The sequence below is a fragment of the Macrobrachium nipponense genome, chromosome 17, assembly GCF_015104395.2.
Source record: "Macrobrachium nipponense isolate FS-2020 chromosome 17, ASM1510439v2, whole genome shotgun sequence".
Classification (NCBI taxonomy): Eukaryota; Metazoa; Arthropoda; class Malacostraca; order Decapoda; family Palaemonidae; genus Macrobrachium; species Macrobrachium nipponense.
Window position 1 is genome coordinate 3,479,275 of NC_087210.1, and position 21,557 is coordinate 3,500,831.

Consider the following 21,557-nt stretch of genomic DNA (forward strand, 5'->3'; position numbering starts at 1 on the left):
ATGGGCTTGCAGAAAGAAGAATAGTTTCTTCTAGTATGCTGTGTCCCTTGATGAACATCTTAAACAAGATATTTGTCATGCGGACAATGGTCCAATATCTAGATCTATTCTTTCATAGATCCCCCAATCTTAAACGAATAATCTAGATATGGGCTTGCAGAAAGAAAGAATGGTTTCTTCTAGTATGCTATGTCCCCTTGAGAACATCTTGTACAAGATATTTGTCATGCGACAATTGTCCCAATATCTACATAAGTCTTTCCCAGAGGCAAATCCCCAATTTAAAAAGATAATCTAGAGATGGCTTTGCAGAAAGAAAATAATTTCTTCTAGTATGCTATGTCCCTTGATGAACATCTTGTACAAGATATTTGTCATGCGGACAATGGTCCAATATCTAGATCAATTCTTTCAGAGATCCCACCAATGTAAAAGAATAATCTAGGAGATGGGCTTGCAGAAAGAAGAATAATTTCTTCTAGTATGCTATGTCCCTTGATGAACATCTTGTACAAGATATTTGTCATGCGGACAATGTCCCCATATCTATATGTAATTTCTTCAGATAATCCCACCAATCTGAAGGAATAATCTAGAAGATGGGCTTGCATAAAGAAAAATAGTTTCTTCTAGTATGCTCTGTCCCTTGATGAAGATCTCATACAAGATATTAGTCATTCGGACAAGAGTCCAAAATCTAGATCTATTCTTTCAGATATCCATTCTGAAGGAATAATCTAGAAGATGGGCTTGCAGAAAGAAAAATAGTTACTTCTAGTATGCTATGTCCCTTAATGAACCTCATGTACAATCTATTTGTCACGCTGACAGTAGTCCAATATCTAGATCTATTCTTTCAGATATCCCAACAATGTGATGGAATAATCTAGAAGATGGGCTTGCAGAAAAAAGAATAGTTTCTTCTAGTATGTTATCTCCCTTGATGAACATCTTGTACAAGATATTTGTCACGTGGACAATGGTCCAATATCTAGATCTATTCTTTCAGATATCCAACCAATCTAAAGGAATAATCTAGAAGATGGCCTTGCAGAAAGAAGAATAGTTTCTGCTAGTATGCTATGTTCCTTGATGAACATCTTTTACAAGATATTTGTCATGCGAACAAGGGTCCAACTTCTAGAGCTATTCATTCTGATATCCCACCCTTTTAAAGGAATAATCTAGAAGATGGGCTTGCAGAAAGAAGAATAGTTTCTTCTTGTATGCTATGTCCCTTGATGAACATCTTGTACAAGATATTTGTCATGCGAACATGGGTCCAACTTCAAGTTCTATTCATTCTGATATCCCACCCTTTTAAAGGAATAATCTAGAAGATGGGCTTGCAGAAAGAAGAATAGTTTCTTCTAGTATGCTATGTCCCTTGATGAACATCTTGTACAAGACATTTGTCATGCGGACAATGGTCCAACATCTAGATGTATTCCTTCAGATATTCCGCCAATCGTAACGCATACTAGTCTAGAAGATGGGCTTGCAGAAAGAAGAATAGATTCTTGTAGTATGCTATGTCTCTTGATGAACATCTTTTACAAAATATTTGTCATGCGGACAATTGTCCAATATCTAGATCTATTCTTTCAGATATCCCACCAATCTGAAGGTATAATCTAGAAGATGGGCTAGCAAAAAAAAAGAATAGTTTCTTCAAGTATGCTATGTCCCTTGATGAACATCTTGTACAAGATATTTGTCATGCAGACAAAGGTCCAATATCTAGATCTGTTATTTCAGAGAACACCCCATTCTGAAAGAATAATCTAGAAGATAGGCTATCAGAAAGAAGAATAGTGTCTTCTAGTATGCTATGTCCTTAATGAACCTCATGTACAAGATATTTGTCATGCGGACAAAAGACCAAAATCTAGATCTGTTCTTTCAGAGATCCCACCAATCTGAAGGAATAATCTAGAAGATGGGCTTGCAGAAAGAAGAATAGTTTCTTCTAGTATGCAATGTCCCTTGATGAACATCTTGTACAAGATATTTGTCATGCGGACAATGGTCCAATATCTAGATGTATTCTTTCAGATATCCCACCAATCTGAAGGAATAATCTAGATGATGGGCTTGCAGAAAGAAGAATAGTTTTTTCTAGTATGCTATGTCCTTTGATGAACATCCTGTACAAGATATTTGTCATGCGGACAATGGTCCAATATCTAGATGTATTCTTTCAGATATCCCACCAATTTGAAGGAATAATCTAGAAGATGGGCTTGCAGAAAGAAGAATAGTTTTTTCTAGAGTGCTATGTCCCTTGATGTACATCTTGTACAAGATATTTGTCATGCGGACAATGGTCCAACATCTAGTTCTATTCTTTCAGATATCCCACCAATCGTAACGAATAATCTAGAAGATTGGCTTGCAGAAAGAAGAATAGTTTCTTCTAGTATGCATTGTCCCTTGATGAACATCTTGTACTAGATATATATGATGAGGACAAGGGTCCAATATCTAGATTTATTCTTTTAGATATCCCACCAATCTGAAGGAATAATCTAGATGATGGGCTTGCAGAAAGAAGAATAGTTTCTTCTAGTATGCTATGTCTCTTGATGAACACCTTGTACAAGATATTTTGTCATGCGGACAATGGTCCAATATCAAGATGTATTCATTCAGATATCCCACCAGTGTGAAGGAATAATCTAGAAGATGGGCTTGCAGAAAGAAGACTAGTTTCTTGATGAACAAATTGTAATAGATATTTCTCATGCGGGCAAGGGTCCAAATTCTAGATATATTCTTTCATAGACCCCACCAATCTGAAGGAATATTCTAGAAGATGGGCTTGCAGAAAGAAGACTACTTTCTTTTAGTATGCTATGTCTCTTGATGAACATCTTTTACAGAATATTTGTCATGCAGACAATGGTCCAATATCTAGATCTATTCTTTCAGATATCCCACCAATCTGAAGGTATAATCTAGAAGATGGGTTTGCAAAAATAAAAATTGTTTCTTCAAGTAATGCTATGCCCCTTGATGAACATCTTGTACAAGATATTTGTCATGGGGAGAAAGGTCCAATATCTAGATCTGTTCTTTCAGAGAACACCTCATTCTGAATGAATAATCTAGAAGATGGGATTTGCAGAAAGAAGAATAGTTTCTTCTAGTATGCTATGTCCCTTGATGAACATCTGAATGAATAATCTAGAAGATGGGATTTGCAGAAAGAAGAATAGTTTCTTCTAGTATGCTATGTCCCTTGATGAACATCTGAATGAATAATCTAGAAGATGGGATTTGCAGAAATAAATGTAGTTTCTTCTAGTATGCTATGTCCCTTGATGAAAATCTTGTACAAGATATTTGTCATGCGGACAATCGTCCAATATCTAGATCTGTTCTGTCAGATATCCCATCAATCTGAAGAAATAATATAGAAGATAGGCTTGCAGAAAGAAGAATAGTTTATTTTAGTATGCTATGTCCCTTGATGAACATCTTGTACAAGATATTTGTCATGCGGACAATGGTCCAATATCTAGATGTATTCTTTTAGATATCCCCCTATTCTGAAGGAATAATCTAGAAGTTGGGCTTGCAGAAAGAAGAATAGTTGCTTCTAGTATGCAATGTCCCTTGATGAACATCTTAAACAAGATATTTGTCATGCGGACAAGGGTTCAATTTCTAGATTTGGTCTTTCAATCTGAAGGAATAATCTAGATGATGGGCTTGTAGAAATAAGAATAGTTTCTTCTAGTATGCTATATACATTGAAGAACATCCATTACAGTATATTTGTCATTCTGACAATGGTTAATTTACCAAAGTTCCCAAGAATATTTAAGAATTTTTAAGTAATGAATTTGTATTGCAATAATTAATTAGTTACATAATTTGATTGATTAAGTTGTGTATTTGTGATTGCAGATTTATATTTAATGGAGAATATTACCAACAAATATTTTGTATGGCCATGGGTAACCCCTTATATCCTGAATATCACACTGGTCCTCTTAAAATGGTTCAGATATTTAGATAACATATTAGTAGTCTTAACTGTTGGTATCGATATTAATGGTTTATTGTCTAAATTGAATAATTTAATGCCATCCATAAAATTCAGTGTTGAAATTGAAAATAATAATGCCATCCCTTTCCTAGATGTATTAATACATAGAGAATCTTTCCAATGTAAGTTCAGTATTTATAGGAAACCCACAAATAATTTATTATATATACCTTTTTATTCTGGCCACCATCTTAATATTAAATTTTTTTTCTTCTATTTTATTACGTGCTTTGCGTATCACGACTCCACAATATCTTGACCAAAGAATTGAATACATAAAAAAGATAGGAAATTATCTCATATAATTGATTTATGTTATCAAAAAGCTCACGAAAAGTTTTATAGTGTTGATAGTAAGGAAAAAGAAACCCCTAAAAATGTACTTAGCTTACGTTACTTTCGTGGATTTGAAACCATAAAATCCATATTTAAATCGTTTAATGTTAATGTTGTGTTCTCTTATAAAAATACCATTTAAGATGTTCTAATTAAGAATAGTCCCTTAACAAATAAACAACATTTACAAAATTCCTTGTAAAGATTGCCTGTTCTAATATGTCTGTCAGTTAAGTAAAAATTTATGTGTACTTATTAAGCAGCATATGTATTCAGTTAGAACAGCCCAGACTTCAAAAGGACTATTTATCCATCGGGGCGAAAAATATCATTGTATAAATTGGGGCGAGAGCTCTGTAATTGCTAGGTCTAATGATTATGTTTCAAGAAATTTACCGGAATCCACAATTATACAAATCACTAATAAAAACAACCTAAATCTTAGTCTGGGATTGTACCATTTTGACCCATATATTTGGAAAATGTTTATGAAGGACCTTAATATAAATGAATTAACTGATAATTGATTAGTCCCACATGTTTATATTTATCTCTCTCTCTCTCTCTCTCTCTCTCTCTCTCTCTCTCTCTCTCTCTCTCTCTCTCTCTCTCTCTCATGCTCGCTACATTTATATCTTATTTTCGTTTCTCACTCATTGTTGGAACATTTCTGTAAATTTCATAATAACTACTACACAATGTATTGTTTTTCGATTAAAATTTGCCTTGATAAGGCACCGTGCCTAAATCCTTAATCTATTTTTTCGCGATGTTACTTCGTCGTATATGGCTGCTTGTTTTTCAAAATGAATAGTTTTTTTTTCTGTAGAGGAAATTGGACTTTATGCTAATTTTGTATTATCAGTTTGGTCGCTAAGCCTACTTGTACTATGTTTTTGCTCTGTTGTGATCAGTTGTGCCTCAAGTAAAGGGTCATGTAGGTCGAAAGATCTTATCAATTCTCGTTTTTTCATTTTCCTCCGTGGCATCACTTTCATTTATACATAGCATCACGTTTTACATATTTTGTGATCAAGTTATTCATTATATATATATATATATATATATATATATATATATATATATATATATATAAATTTGTATGTGTTTATGTATAAACATGTATGTATATAAAATTTATTTCCTCCCAAATAAAAAGCCTCTCTTATTTCAGCAATAAGATTAAGTGAATAGCTTTGGTGAAAGATAAAACTTTCAATGTGGTAAACCATTCATTGAACACCTCTGAAAAATTACTATTAAACTTAGTAACCGGACTAAATACATTCCGAACGCAACTGCTTCTTATATTTTTCCCAAAACAAGGACTTTAGCAACCTTCGGCTCCGAAAATATAGATAGAAAGAAAGAAATTCTTCAGTAAAAACAAAAAAATACAAAATAATATTTCAACAAGAACATAAAAGTAAAGTAGAGTTATTTATTTATTTTAATTTTTTTCTGAAGAATCAATTATAGCAGGAGTAAACGCAGCTTCACTCTATGCTTGAGGACTTCCGATCCGACTCCAAAGTCTCCGAGGAAACCAGCGGTGCGAAGCTCCGTAGACTCAAAATCCTCAAGCATCCGTGAAGACTCGGAGCCGTGTGTCTTAAACTAAAACTAGGCTTAGTGAAAGGCACCTGATCTGGTATATCTAAAATGATGTTCACCCTATTAAAACAATTGTTTGAAGTGCAGTGTGGAAAATTTGTAGCCAGTGCTCGACTTATTATGGACCTTATACTGACAGGCGGATTCCATTGGCGGGTGACTCTTGAGAAAGAGCTTCACCTCTGTGAAACCGCTCGTCAATCATTGTTGGATTTCAGGAAGGAAAACAGAGTGCGCCGCATTCTGCATTCTACCCTGAACTATATTGGATTTTCTAATCTTGTAAGATACGAGGAACCTACCTTGCCAGGCTGCAATGGACCCCTGGGTTTGTTGGTGAGGAAAACTCTTCACTTTGACCAGGGCGCCGCAGCCCACGAGGTTCTTCGAAAGGTGGATCAATCTCTATTTTGGCCCAAGATGCTCCTGTTTCTTGCCACTGTCTACGCCACTGCGCTCATCGCCAAAGGTGTGATGAGAACAGTTAGAAAGAAAGGAGTCGCCAGGAATTTTGAACAGGAAGAAGAATTTGAAACTGTAACAGGAGTCTTTTTGGAATACCCTATCGAAGAATTGGCTGACACTTTCAAATACCATATCGAAGAATTGGCCGACAACCCGGACACGGATGAAAGTGTGGTCTCCTCTGAAGAAGAGAGTCTCGTATTATCCACCAGTGAGAGAGAGAATGTCAATGAGGCTCCTTCTGAAGAAGACGAAAACTCAGACGAGATCGACAAGCAGGATTTCGACGAAATTGAACCTGATGAGAGACAGCAGGAAGACGAAAGTGAGGAAACAGAGGAACCCTCAGTCGAAATCAGAGATCAAAATGAGGACGTTTCTGATAAAACGCAGGAGAAAGACTGTCCCATTCGAGAAATGGAAGAGGTAAAGGATCAGCCCGATTCTTCTCCCAAAGAAAAAGGGACAATTCCTCTTCCTCCAGCGGAAGAGGCAAATCAAATGGCTCAGCATCCCGTAGGAATGATTCAGGAAGAGGAAAATAAAAGTCGCGAGGCCCGAAGCGGAAAAAGAACACGAGCTGTTAAATGCGGACCTTTGAAACGTGGTAGAGGTAAAACCTTCACGTTTTGCTGTGGTAAAGGTCTCGACTTTGGCCATATTATCGGGAAAGGAGGGAAATTTACGAAAATGACCAAGGAGGACCATGGAGTCATTCTGAACGTTCGCGATGATGGCTCAAGATTGGTTCAACTCACAGGACCGAAGGCGAATGTCGAAAAAGTCTACCGTGAAATTAAATTCAGGGTAGACAAAGATTTCGACATAAGTGAACTATCCCAGGTCATGACAGGGCTCTATGCAGTTGGGAAGGAAGAGTTCGTCACGATCGTTCCAAAGGAGTTCAGGGAGGCCTTGTTGGGCCCACGAAAGATTAATCTTCAGAGGCTGCTGAGGCAGCTGAATGTGAGCATTTACCTCCCTGAAGTTGATGACGACCGCGATTTCATCGGAGTCTTTGGCCCATTGGAACAAGCAAAGGAAGCCTGCAGAGTAATACTGGCCATGGTAGCGGACATCAAGAACTGGCCAAAGGAAGAGGAGCTGAAACTCGTAGGCTTCGATTGCTATGAGTTCTGCTTACCACCAAAGGGCAGAGCTTTTCTCAAAGGCCTTTTCAGGCAACTGGACGAAGAGATGAGGGCCCTGTACGATGTGAAACTGACTCTCCCCGAGAATAAGGACAAGAGGGAAGTGGCCTATTTAGGGGGAGACATGAAACAAGTGGCCCGGGCCTATCAGCACGTCCAGGAAGTCCTTCAGGAGCTCAAGGTGGAAGGCTCCGATATCAAAACGGAAGGACTGAAGAGAATTGATGCTGGAAGGTATCAATTCGACGTGAAGGCCCACCAGAAGGGACTTGTGGTTGGACCAAAAGGACAAAATTTAAGGAAAATCGAGAAGAAGAGCAACGTCAGGATAACAATGCACGCTAAAACAGAGAATTTCATAACTATAAAGGGTCATTTGGACGACGTCCAAGAAGCGTGCCGCGACATAATGGATATCATAGGGCCAACAGGAAAGCAGGCAGGAGGGAATTTCCCACGGAAGGAAATCTTCCCCGGGCTAACTAAGATTGGGGATCGGCTCTACATGACAGTCCTCGACAGGCAAGAGAGAGCCATTGTCATCGGTAGAGGAGGCCAGACCATCAAGAGGCTCACCTCCAAACACAATGTCTACTTCCATGGACCAAAGAGGAATGAGAAGAGAGACAATTGCACGATAACAGGGGAAGAAAAGGAGGTAACTGCCTTCTTCAACGAAGTCCACGAGATCCTCAAGAAAGAAGGATACGAGAGGGACAACGACAGAGGAAACAGAGGGCATCCCAGACCTCTTGTCCTAGGAGATTTCTTCTAAACTGAGAAGGCAGTAAAGGACGACGCTCTCCCTCAGGACATGCAGAGGGAAGAACTATAGTTTCTTCTAGTATGCTATGTCCCTTGATGAACATCTTGTACAAGATATTTGTCATGCGGACAATGGTCCAATATCTTGATCTATTCTTTCAGAGATCCCGCCATTCTGAAGGAATAATCTAGAAGATGGGCTTGCAGAAAGAAGAATAGTTTCTTCTAGTATGCTATGTCCCTTGATGAACATCTTGTACAAGATATTTGTCATGCGGACAATGGTCCTATATCTAGATCTATTCTTTCAGAGATCCCGCCATTCTGAAGGAATAATCTAGAAGATGGGCTTGCAGAAAGAAGAATAGTTTCTTCTAGTATGCTATGTCCCTTGATGAACATCTTGTAAAAGATATTTGTCATGCGGACAATGGTCCAATATCTAGATCTATTCTTTCAGAGATCCCCCCATTCTGAAGGAATAATCTAGAAGATGGGAATGCAGAAAGACGAATAGGTTCTTCTAGTATGCTATGTCCCTTGATGAACATCTTGTACAAGATATTTGTCATGTGGACAATGGTCCAATATCTAGATCTATTCTTTCAGAGATCCCGCCATTCTGAAAGAATAATCTAGAAGATGGGCTTGCAGAAAGAAGAATAGTTTCTTCTAGTATGCTATGTCCCTTGATGAACATCTTGTACAAGATATTTGTCATGCGGACAATGGTCCAATATCTAGATCTATTCTTTCAGAGATCCCCCCCATTCTGAAGGAATAACCTAGAGGATAGGCTTGCAGAAAGAAGAATAGTTTCTTCTAGTATGCTATGTCCCTTGATGAACATCTTGTACAGGATATTTGTCATGTGGACAATGGTCCAATATCTAGATCTATTCTTTCAGATACCCCACCAATGTAAAGGAATAATCTAGAAGATGGGCTTGCAGAAAGAAGAATGGTCTCTTCTAGTATGCTATGTCCCTTGATGAAGATCTTATACCAGATATTGTCATGCGGACAATGGTCCAATATCTAGTTTTATTCTTTCAGATATCCCACCAGTCTGAAGGAATAATCTAGAAGATTGGCTTGCAGAAAGAAGAACAGTTTCTTCTAGTATGCAATGTCTCTTGATGAATATCTTGTACAAGATATTGTCATACGAACAATGGTCCAATATCTAGATCTATTCTTTCAGATATCCCCCTATTCTGAAGGAATAATCTAGAAAATGGGCTTGCAGAAAGAAGAATAGTTTCTTTTAGTATGCTATTTCCCCTCGATGAAACATGCTGTACAAGAGATATTTGGTCCATGGCGGACAATTGGTCCATATTTCTAGTTTTGCTATTCCGTTTCAAGATATCCCAGCCCGCAGTCTGAAGGAATAATCTAGCAAGGATGGGAGCTTGCAGAAAGAAGAATAGTTTCTTCAATAAGTATGCTAATTGTCCCTTGACGAAAACATCTTGTAATAAGGATAATTTGTCGTGGCGGACAATGGTCCAATATCTAGATCTATTCTTTTTAGATACCAAGACCAATGCTGAAGGAATAATTCTTAGAAGATGGGCTTGCAGAAAGAAGGAATAGTTTCTTCTTTAGTATGCTATTTTGTCCCATTGATGAACCCATTTGTTGACAAGATGAGTTTGTCATGCCAGGACAATGGTCCAATCTCTAGATTCTATTCTTTCATATATCCCACCAATCTGAAAGGAATAATCTAAAGAAAGATGGGCTTGCAGAAAACAAGGAATGTTTCTTCTAAGTATGTTTATGTCCCCTTGATGAACATCTTGTACAAGATATTTGTTCCATTCAGACAATGGCCCAATTATATAATCTATTCTTCAATATCCCCCAATCGAGGAATAATCTATAAGATGGCTTGCAGAAAGAAGAATAGTTTCTTTTCTAGTATTTTATGTCCCTTGATGACTCTTGGTTCAAGATATTTGTCCATTGCAGACCAATGGTCCAAATATCTAGATCTATTATTTCAAGATATGCCCACCAAAAATCTGAAGGAATCATCTAGAAGATGGGCTTGCAGAAAGAAGAATAGTTTCTTCTAGCATGTTATGTCCCTTGATGAACATCTTGTACAAGATATTTGTCATGCGGACAATGGTCCAATATCTAGATCTGTTCTTTTAGATATCTCACCAATCTGAAGGAATAATCTAGAATATGGGCTTGCAGAAAGAAGAATAGTTTCTTCTAGTATGCTATGTCCCTTGATGAACATCTGTAAAAGATATTTGTCATGCGGACAATTGTCCAATATCTAGATCTATTCTTTCAGAGATCCCCCCATTCTGAAGGAATAATCTAGAAGATGGGCTTGCAGAAAGAAGAATATCTTCTTTTAGTATGCTTTGTCCCTTGATGAACATCTTGTACAAGATATTTGTCATGAAGACAATGGTACAATATCTAGATCTATTCTTTCAGATATCCCACCAATCAGAAGGAATGATCTAGAAGATGGGCTTGCAGAAAGAAGAAAATTTTCTCATAGTATGCTATGTCCCTTGATGAACATCTTGTGCAAGATATTTGTCATGCGGACAAGGGTCCAATATCAAGATCCATTCTTTCAGATATCTCACCAATCTGAAGGAATAATCTAGAAGATGGGCTTGCAGAAAGAAGAATATCTTCTTTTAGTATGCTATGTCCCTTGATGAACATCTTGTACAAGATATTTGTCATGCAGACAATGGTCCAATATCAAGATCCATTCTTTCAGATATCTCACCAATCTGAAGGAATAATCTAGAAGATGGGCTTGCAGAAAGAAGAATATCTTCTTTTAGTATGCTATGTCCCTTGATGAACATCTTGTACAAGATATTTGTCATGCAGACAATGGTCCAATATCAAGATCCATTCTTTCAGATATCTCACCAATCTGAAGGAATAATCTAGAAGATGGGCTTGCAGAAAGAAGAATATCTTCTTTTAGTATGCTATGTCCCTTGATGAACATCTTGTACAAGATATTTTGTCATGCGGACAATGGTCCATTATCTAGATCTATTCTTTCAGATATCCCAGCAATCTGAAGGAATAATCTAGAAGATGGGCTTGCAGAAAGAAGAATAGTTTCGTCTAGCATTTTATATCCCTTGATGAACATCTTGTGCAAGATATTTGTCATGCAGACAATGGTCCAATATCTAGATCTATTCTTTCAGATATCCCACCAATCTGAAGGAATCATCTAGAAGATGGGCTTTCAGAAAGAAGAATAGTTTCGTGTAGCATGTTATGTCCCTTGATGAACATCTTGTACAAGATATTTGTCATGCGGACAATGGTCCAATATCTAGATCTATTCTTTCAGATACCCCACCAATCTGAAGAAATAATCTAGAAGATGGGCTTGCAGAAAGAAAAATAGTTTCTTCTAGTATGCTATGTCCATTGATGAACATCTTGTACAAGATATTTTGTCATGCGGACAATGGTCCAATATCTAGATCTATTCTTTCAGATACCCCACCAATCTGAAGGAATAATCTAGAAGATGGGCTTGCAGAAAGAAGAATAGTTTCTTCTAGTATGTTATGTCCCTTGATGAACATCTTGTACTAGATAATTGTCATGTGGACAATGGTCCAATATCTAGATTTATTCTTTCAGATACCCCACCAATCTGAAGAAATAATCTAGATGATGGGCTTGCAGAAAGAAGAATAATTTCTTCTAGTATGCTATGTCCCTTGATGAACATCTTGTACAAGATATTTGTCATGTGGACAATGGTCCAATATCAAGATCTATTTTTTCAGAGATCCCGCTATTCCGAAGGAATAATTTAGAAGATGGGCTTGTAAAAAGAAGAATAGTTTCTTCGCTATGTCCCTTGATGAACATCTTGTAGAAGATAATTGTCATGCGGACAATGGTCCAATATCTAGATCTGTTCTTTCAGAGATCCCACCAATCTGAAGGAATAATCTAGAAGATGGGCTTGCAAAAAAAGAATAGTTTCTTCTGGTATGCTATGTCCCTTGATGAACATCTTGTACAAGATATTTGTCATGCGAACAATGGTCCAATATCTAGATCTATTCTTTTAGATACTCCACTAATCTGAAGGAATAATCTAGAAGATGGGCTTGCATAAAGAAGAATAATTTCTTCTAGTATGCTATGTCCCTTGATGAACATCTTGTACAAGATATTTGTCATGTGGACAAGGGTCTATTATCTAGATCTATTCTTTTAGATACCCCACCAATATGAAGGAATAATCTAGAAGATGGGCTTGCAGAAAGAAGAATAGTTTCTTCTAGTATGTTATGTCCCTTGATGAAATTCTTGTACTAGATAATTGTCATGTGGACAATGGTCCAATATCTAGATTTATTCTTTCAGATACCCCACCAATCTGAAGAAATAATCTAGATGATGGGCTTGCAGAAAGAAGAATAATTTCTTCTAGTATGCTATGTCCCTTGATGAACATCTTGTACAAGATATTTGTCATGTGGACAAGGGTCTATTATCTAGATCTATTCTTTTAGATACCCCACCAATATGAAGGAATAATCTAGAAGATGTGCTTGCAGAAAGAAGAATAATTTCTTCTAGTATGCTATGTCCCTTGATGAACATCTTGAACAAGATATTTGTCATGTGGACAAGGGTCTATTATCTAGATCTATTCTTTTAGATACCTCACCAATATGAAGGAATAATCTAGATGATGGGCTTGCATAAAGAAGAATATTTTCCTCTAGTGTGCTATGTCCCTTAATGAACATCTTGTACAGGATATTTGTCATGCGGACGATGGTCCAATATTTAGATCTAATCTTTCAAATGCCCTAACCAATCTGAAGGAATAACCTAGATGTGCTTGCAGAAAGAAGAATAGTTTTTTCTAGTATGCTATGTCCCTTGATGAACATCTTGTACAAGATATTTGTCAAGCGGACAAAGGTCCAATGTCCAGATCTATTCTTTCAGATATCCCTCTCCTTCAGATAACTCTCTCCTTCAGATAATCTGAAGGAGAGAGAGAGAGAGAGAGAGAGAGAGTTAAATCGATTGACGGCAGTGATAAGAGGTGCCGTTGCCAGATAGGAGAAGGTGGGTGGTTTTTGGGGGGGAGGTCTCGGGGGGAAACCCCAGCCCCCAGGATGCTGAAAAGACCAGGCTCCCCCCGCCCCCCTGGCGGGAGGTGGTCGAAGCATTGGTTGCTTGGAATAAGGCACCCTGCTGCTGGTGTTACGGACAGGCCTTGAAAAGGCCACTGCTGACGAAGGGTGGGGGTGCTGGGGGTTGCTTGGGGGCTAGTTTGTGTAAAGGAATCTTTTTGTCTGATGTACAGGATAATTTCGTCCCGAAATAGGATCGTTAAAAGACGATTCCCTGATCCTATTGGTTTGCCAGGCTGGTAATCAGTTGAATACTTTGTTAGGGAGCAATTTTGTTTTTGTTTTTGTTAGAATTACATTTATGCTTCCAGTTAATTAATATTTCCTTTTCATGGAAATACTCCAGAGATATTTTGAGAACGTGGTTGATTACGTGGCAATGGATTCATTATGTCCCTATATTTGAGGAACTTTGGGAGAAAAGTGCTAAATAAAAAGTTTAGCAAAATAACTAAACATTGAGATATTTTACGAAAATTCACTGAGTCAATGAGTGACAAAAGTGCTAAATAAATATTTTTATAAAATTACTAAATAATGAGTTATTTCTAGAAGATAAGTATGCAGAGACATACGAGAATTGCACGGTAGGTCTCGTCGACGTAAAGTTAACAGAACAATACGCGCGTTGATATAATGCCGTGAAAAGTTGCAGTATTCCTTGAAATGTGGTCCACTGGAAGACATAATGAGATTTCCCCCCCGATTTTCTGGGTGGCTGGGGCCTTTCCCTTCCCCTTGACCCACCTATCTTGACCGTAAAACAAAATGACGACCACGCCAGGAATAAAAGAAAGAAAATGAATAGAGGTAAAAGGAAAAGCGTAAAATAATTGTGGTAGTTTTCGTGTTTTATCTATATATATATATATATATATATATATATATATATATATAATACATACATGTATATATATACATACATACATACATATACATATATATATATATATATATATATATATATATATATATATATATATATTATGTGTGTGTGTGTAATTGCTCTTTCTGTTAAGGTGTAGTTATTTACAGACTAATTTTTTTTTTTACTTTTAAATTTTGGAATTGTTCATACATTCCCTTTCAGGTATGATTCACACACACACACACACACACACACACACACACACACACACACACACATATATATATATATATATATATATATATATATATATAAAGATCTCTTTAGTTTCATACTTTATGTAAACGTTCCCACGTCCAATGATTTGCGAATCGTCTGCCAAACAACTAATAAATATTTTCTCCATCTTTCCTGCCAGGTATGGGACGAAGAAGAATCGATTGGATGGCACCACTCGGTAGGCTAAACTTGCACTTACGTAATAGATTATAAGATCACATTATCACACTCTCTGTAATGTTATGTATCTCGCCACTCTCTTTTTTTCTTATTCCTTTTTATTATTATCATTCTTATATTATTATCATTGCTTCCTATATATTTTAATCCCCAAACCATCCCCATTTTTTTAAGCGAAGGGCTTTCCTTGAGTACCCGCTATGTAAATATATTTTAATGGTTTTCTCGTATCAAGAATCGACTACAGAAAACGAGGTAAGGTTTAGGACAGACTGCAGAAAATAGAGGTGAGTATTTCTTATGTTTTATTATTTTAATATTATTTCTTGTAAATTGGTCGAACATCTGCGATCGTTCCTGCAGATTCATTTCTGGTGAAGCTGCTCAGTCTAGTTACGGATCTGCAAAAGGCTAGAGTGAGATAGATGATAATTTATGCATATAAGTATGATTAAATTGTACGTCTTGGTTGTTACCATATATATATATATATATATATATATATATATATATATATATATATATATATATATATATATATATATATATATATATATATATATATATATATTATTATATTTATATATGTTTTGTTTTTTGTAAGCTATGGAAAGACTTGTAAATTGCTATTGATTTATATCAGAAACCAATTATATTCTTTTTCATCATTAACTGTCGATTGATTCAAATATCAAAAGTTCAAGTAGTATCATACCTACCATTAAAATTCTTGGCGTTTTGGGGGTAAAGATGCCACAAATGTGTGCTTAGATTCACAATTTTCGAGTGCCGTAGTTTTTTTACAGGTCTTGGGAGATTATACCAAAAGATATAGAACATGGAGCATTTAATTGATAGTACTTGTTTGTGAGGTAGTATCGTTGTTACGTAAAGAAGAATTGTGCTCTAGGAATACAATTATGTTCCCATACGCACGTGCATTTGTGTAATTCGTCGATTGCTGCTTTCGCTGAGTGGCTAATGTTTTTTTTTCCCCACGGCCACTTTAGACCGGAGAGAGAGAGAGAGAGAGAGAGAGAGAGAGAGAGAGAGAGAGAGAGAGAAATATATATCTCTCCTTCATCTCGGCAAAACAGAGACTGAATGATTGCACAAATATGCTAAATAATTTCGAAGCTGGACCCACATTGCAGAGAGTGTTAGTGCCGTCAGTGCTCCTCTCACGGTGCACACTAGGCATGACTTTATGTTCTTTTGCGCCGTCCATTTCGGCCCCTAGCTGCAACCCCTTCCGTTCCTTTTACTGTATTTCCTTTCATATTCTCTCTCTTCCATCTGACTTTAAACTCTCTAGAGTCATTTTGCGAGGTGTTCCTCCTGTCACGTCTTTCGAACCTTTTTTTTTTTATTGTCAATTTGATTTTCAGCGCTGAGTGACCTCAAAGGTCCCCAGCGCTAGGTTGTTGGCCGAAATTTTATGTTCCATCTCTGAGCTGGATCAGCATAGCTGGAATGATGAGCTACATGCCACACACTTTTACTGGATTTTTAAGTTGAAGGAAAATACAGGATTCTCAAAATTAGAAATAAGAGGTATATACATACATGTGTACCTCTTTTTTTTTTCTTGGCTTTCCCCGAACGAATTAGGGTTTTGATTTGACGGTCAGAGAGAAAGTCGAAAGTAAAGTGTAATGGAGAAAGAGAGTGTGCGAGGATTGAAAGTTGGGGTGGAGACCTATAAAACGAAACGGGATCTTGAAGCCCTGCAATTTTTTTTTTTTTAAACTCCTTGATTTGATTTGCTTGTTTTGACCACCCGACTCTTGTCTCGGGGTTTTATAGGTCTCGTCAAATGGCTCGACATCTTCCCTGGTTAATTCTCTCTCTCTCTCTCCTCTCTCTCTCTCTCTCTCTCTCTCTCTCTCTCTCTGTAAATGTCACGAGTCTGTGTGTGTGTGTGTGTGTGTAAATGTCATTAGTTTTTCCTTTCTGTGTAAATGTCATGAGTTTCCTCTCTCTCTCTCTCTCTCTCTCTCTCTCTCTCTCTCTCTCTCTCTCTCTCTGTCAATTTTGGAAGGTTACAACGGTGTTCGTGACTGTATTATAACAGTTATCGGATATTATGCACTTAATTTTTTATTTTTTTTTTTAATTTTTTGCAATGATAGGATAAGAAGAAGTGATTGTAATTACCTGCTCATTTCTTCGGGGTTTTAGCCTTATTTTCATAACGAAATTTGTTTAAATTTCTAAACTCCGGACACGAGTCTGGTTCGTGGGTCCTGTGATAATTACCAAAGTCTCCTGCAACTTTCTGTACTTTATTTCACGCTTCCAAAACTCGAAAAAGTCATTTTAATCAAGTTTAGCTGCACAGTTTTCGGTGTTCTTAATATTGGGTTATTAGTCATATGTCATACAGGGAGGAAAAGTTTTGTATATGACACTTTTGCCAAAAAAATAAATAGTAAATAAATGAAAATGAAAAAGGAACTGTAAATGGTACTTTTGCCAAAATAATAATAATAATAAATTAATAAAAAACAAAAAGGAACTGTAGATGACACTTTTGCCAAAAAGAAAAGAAAAGGAAAAACAACTGTAGTTGACACTTTGGCCAAAATATAAATGAATTAATTCATAATGTTAATAAAAAAAAGGAACTGTAGATGACACTTTTGACAAAAGAAAAAAAAAATTAAAAGGATCTGCATATGACACTTGAAAAAAAATTAAAAAGAAAAAAGTAACTGTAGATAATACTTTGCCCCACCGCTCATCCCCCCACCAAAAAAGGGAAGAATCGTAGCTGAAAAAATAAAAAGATCTATAGATGACACTTTTGGAAAATACAAAGAAATTAAAATTGAAGAATAAAAGGAAGTGTAGATAACATTTTAGGCCAAAAAAAAGAAAAAAGAAAAGAAAGATAAGAAAAAAAACGGGAACAAGAGAAAGCACAAAAGCAACAGCTACGAGAGAAAGTAGTCGTTGCTGGCTTCCTGCTGCATTATAACCTTCGTTCTTGATATAATAAGGTTTCAGACACTACCTGAGGATTAAGGACATGGCTATGGTGTACTGAGTTAATACTCTCTCTCTCTCTCTCTCTCTCTCTCTCTCTCTCTCTCTCTCTCTCTAAATGTCATGAGTTCTCTCTCTCTCTCTCTCTCTCTCTCTCTCTCTCTCTCTCTCTCTCTCTGTAAGTCATCATCATGTGAGGGCTTTAAAACAATAATCGGGTGATTATGAATTTATATATATATATATATATATATATATATATACATTTACATATATTTATATATATATACGCGTAACCCTACATCGATTAAGAAAATGTGACAAATAACTGCTAGCTAAATGGACTACTAATTGCAACTCCGTGAGGGAAGGGTCCGTACCTTAAATTTTTGCAAAAAATGTCGAAACACAAACCTTCCTAATCGCGAATGTTGATTAGCACCACTTTACTCGACATTTCGTTGTAACGCCAATTACCTTGAATTTCGTCATTATTGCGAGTTGGGGAGGGGGGTAGGGGTGGTAGGGGGAGGGTGAATGATTTTAAAAAAGAAAGAGAATGAGGAAGCTGGATGTAGGTTTGCAATTTTGAGTGTGTGTATGTGTATGTGTATGTGTGTGTGTGTGTGTGTGTGTATCGTCGACCCGTTATGTCATGAAATCGGTCTAGCGCTTATATTTTTTGCTGAGGTCCTACATTCCACCTTCTTGATACCGGGTATTTTTTTTAGCTATTAATTCACTCTGAACTTTGATGCAAACCCTCAGCTACTTATCGCTTCAAGAATAAGTTAAGTTAAAATAAATTGTTTAGCAGCGTCTTAATTATAATAAAATATTATGGCAAGGCTGTCACGTTTTAAGTTTTTGATGATCTAAAATGGGAGGTCACTATTACCTTGCATTTTCTTTATAATTTCTGTAAAAGAAAAGGATTGTGGACGGGTATTTGTCTATCCGTCCGCCCTCAGATCTTAAAAGCGACTGAGGCTAGAGGGCTGCAAATTTGGTATGTTGATTCATCCCCTCCCGTCCAGTCTCAACATACCAAATTGCAGCCCTCTAGCCTCAGTAGTTTTTATTTTACCGAAGGTTAAAGTTAGCCATGATTTTGCGGCTGGCACCTGCACTACACAGGCCACCCCGGGCGGCTGAGAGTTCTATGGACAACATTACAAGCTGTACAGAAAACTCGATTGCGCCAAAGAACCTTGAAGAGCACCAAAGGGAGGGTACAGAGCCTTCTTTATTGTCTTTGCCAGTTGTATAGAAAATATTTCCATTGTCGATTCCGTAAAACAAAGTAAAGTTAATCGTTTGATTAAAAAAACATAGGATATATCTTATGAAGACCATCCAAAATTTTGATAGATCAAGGTTTACATTTTTTTATTTATCTACGAGTAAATTTTGTTTAGGAATGAACACCAAATTCAGTAAAGAGTAGTTCAGGTCGACGAAAAGTATGAATAAGCTTAAAAATCACATAAATATATTGAAGCTCAAGAAAGATGATCGTACTATGACCCACCAGAGACGATGTTGTATCATCTCTTTAACCTTAGCAGATATGTAAATTTTATTTTTCTTTGCAACAACATTTAGCACAACTGTCATTTCCTCCGGAAGCAGTTGTTTCGACAGATGTTCAAACTCAAGTGCAAATAGACATAACTTGCTTGAGAAATCAGTATTAGAAAACAGATAGAAAGTTTCAGTGGTGTTACAATGCAGTTGATTTCATTGTATGGCTCCAAAACGTCTGGCTTTCATAAAATTGCACCATTTGATATTACCTTAAAGAGACTTTTTTTTATTTTTTTTATTTATTTATTTATTTATTTATTTTTTTTTTTTTTGGCTTCCCATAAGGGGGTTAGTGCCATCAGTGCACCTTACGCTGTGCACTGTAAGGCATTACTGAAGGTTCTTTGCAGCGCCACTTCGGCATCTAGCTGCAACACTCTTCCATTCCTTTTGCTGTACCTCCGTTCATACTCTCATTTATCATACTTCCCACCCTCTCTTAACAACTGTTTCATAGTGCAACTGCTCTGAGGTCCTCCTCCTGTTACGCATTTAAAACATCTTTATTCTCAATTTTCCTTTCAGCGCTGAGTGTCCTCATTGGTGCCAGCGCGTGGTATTTGACATAAATTTACTTTTTTCATTCCCAGTTCTTGCTATTATATCTGTACGTGATATGTTTGTTTGTATGGTGCTTTTACGTTGCATGGAACGCAGTGGTTATTCAGCAACGGGACCAACGGCTTTACGTGACTTCCGAACCACGTCGAGAGTGAACTTCTATCACCAGAAATACACATCTCTCGCTCCTCAATGGAATGGCCGAGAATCGAACCCGCGACCACCGAGGTGGGACGATATGGGCGCCATAACGTAAGGAGTACAACTTTTGGAATAGCCCCTGTGACTTAGAGCACAGGCCTCCTTCTTTAGACCCTCTCCCATTCTACTGTGTACACTTCGGTATTCTGTGAGAACTGAGCAAATATCGTGCATTATTCGTACATGTGAGAGATTTAGATCATCCCTTTAACTGGAGTCAAGCAAGAGCCTTAATCCCATGTAATGATACAGTTAAAAGGAATATCATTGAATCTTGTTTCCTCAAATTTAAGTCTTGGTTTATTTAAACTTGATGCCTTCATAATGGAAAATGTTTGAGATAAATATAAGCAACAAAATTTAATATATTCAGTTTTTATATGTTTTGGACTATATACGGATTAGTTTCTGTTAGGGTTAAATCTATGTTTAGGTTTGTGACCGTGTGATATCCGACAATCCTGGATTATCTCTTTAATTTTTACCCTTTTGACAATTAACCATCTGGTGCTTGATCTTGTTGTTTACCTGATAACTTTCTCTCCAACTGTATTTCATTCGTTCCTTGACAATGTCTTAGTAAAGACGAATGCGCTTGGATTTCTGACTATCATTTTCCTGTGGTATTCGCTTATATATATATATATATATATATATATATATATATATATATATATATATATATTTCATTTCTCATGTTGTGCTTTTGAATAAGAAGTAAAAACTGATGGTATTTTACATATATATATGATTCATGTACTTCAACATCTGTGGTCAACATGTGTAGTAAATTTAAGATAAAGATATTATTAAAAATTTTTTTGGTTATGCATTCTCTTTCTCTTGTTTTTTCAAATAGAATGTTCAATTCGCTCTCAGAGGAAGTGCAATCTCTTGGTAACATCCCCACCCCCCGCCCACCGGCCCCCCGCCGCGGAGGTCCATTTTACCGTCATGATGTGACTTCCGCAAGAGTTCGATGAACTGTTTTATCTCTCTCTATCTCTCTCTCTAAGTGAAAAATTTGGTTTTCTCTCTCTCTGATTAAAATAAAATGTTGCTCTCTCTCTCTCTCTCTCTCTCTCTCTGTCTCTCTCTCTCTCTCTCTCTAAATGGAAAAATGTTGGGTTTTTTTCTCTCCAAATGAAAAAAGTTGCTCTCTATCTCTCTATCTCTCTTTCTCTCTCTCTCTCTCTCTCTCTCTCTAAAAGAAAAGTGTTCTGCTCCGCATTTGGAGCTGTTTAAAATGTAGAGCTACTTTGTTCCCTAATCTTAACACTTGGACTGACAGATGCACGAAAACTTTTTTTTTTCTTTCAATTTTGTTG

The 21,557-nt window shown here is 36.8% G+C and overlaps 1 protein-coding gene across 43 annotated transcripts in view; it reads left to right on the plus strand.

The window, feature by feature from the left end:
- LOC135196123 (titin-like) overlaps nt 1-21,557 on the plus strand; it is an 856,828-nt gene that overhangs the window by 589,773 nt on the left and 245,498 nt on the right. For 33 of the 43 annotated variants that reach the window (XM_064222640.1, XM_064222602.1, XM_064222614.1 and 30 more), the window contains one exon: nt 14,852-14,890. The exons of the other annotated variants lie outside the window; for them this stretch is intronic. In XM_064222640.1, the coding sequence (XP_064078710.1) occupies nt 14,852-14,890 (39 nt within the window). The remainder of the gene's footprint in view (nt 1-14,851; nt 14,891-21,557) is intronic. 43 annotated transcript variants of the gene reach the window in all.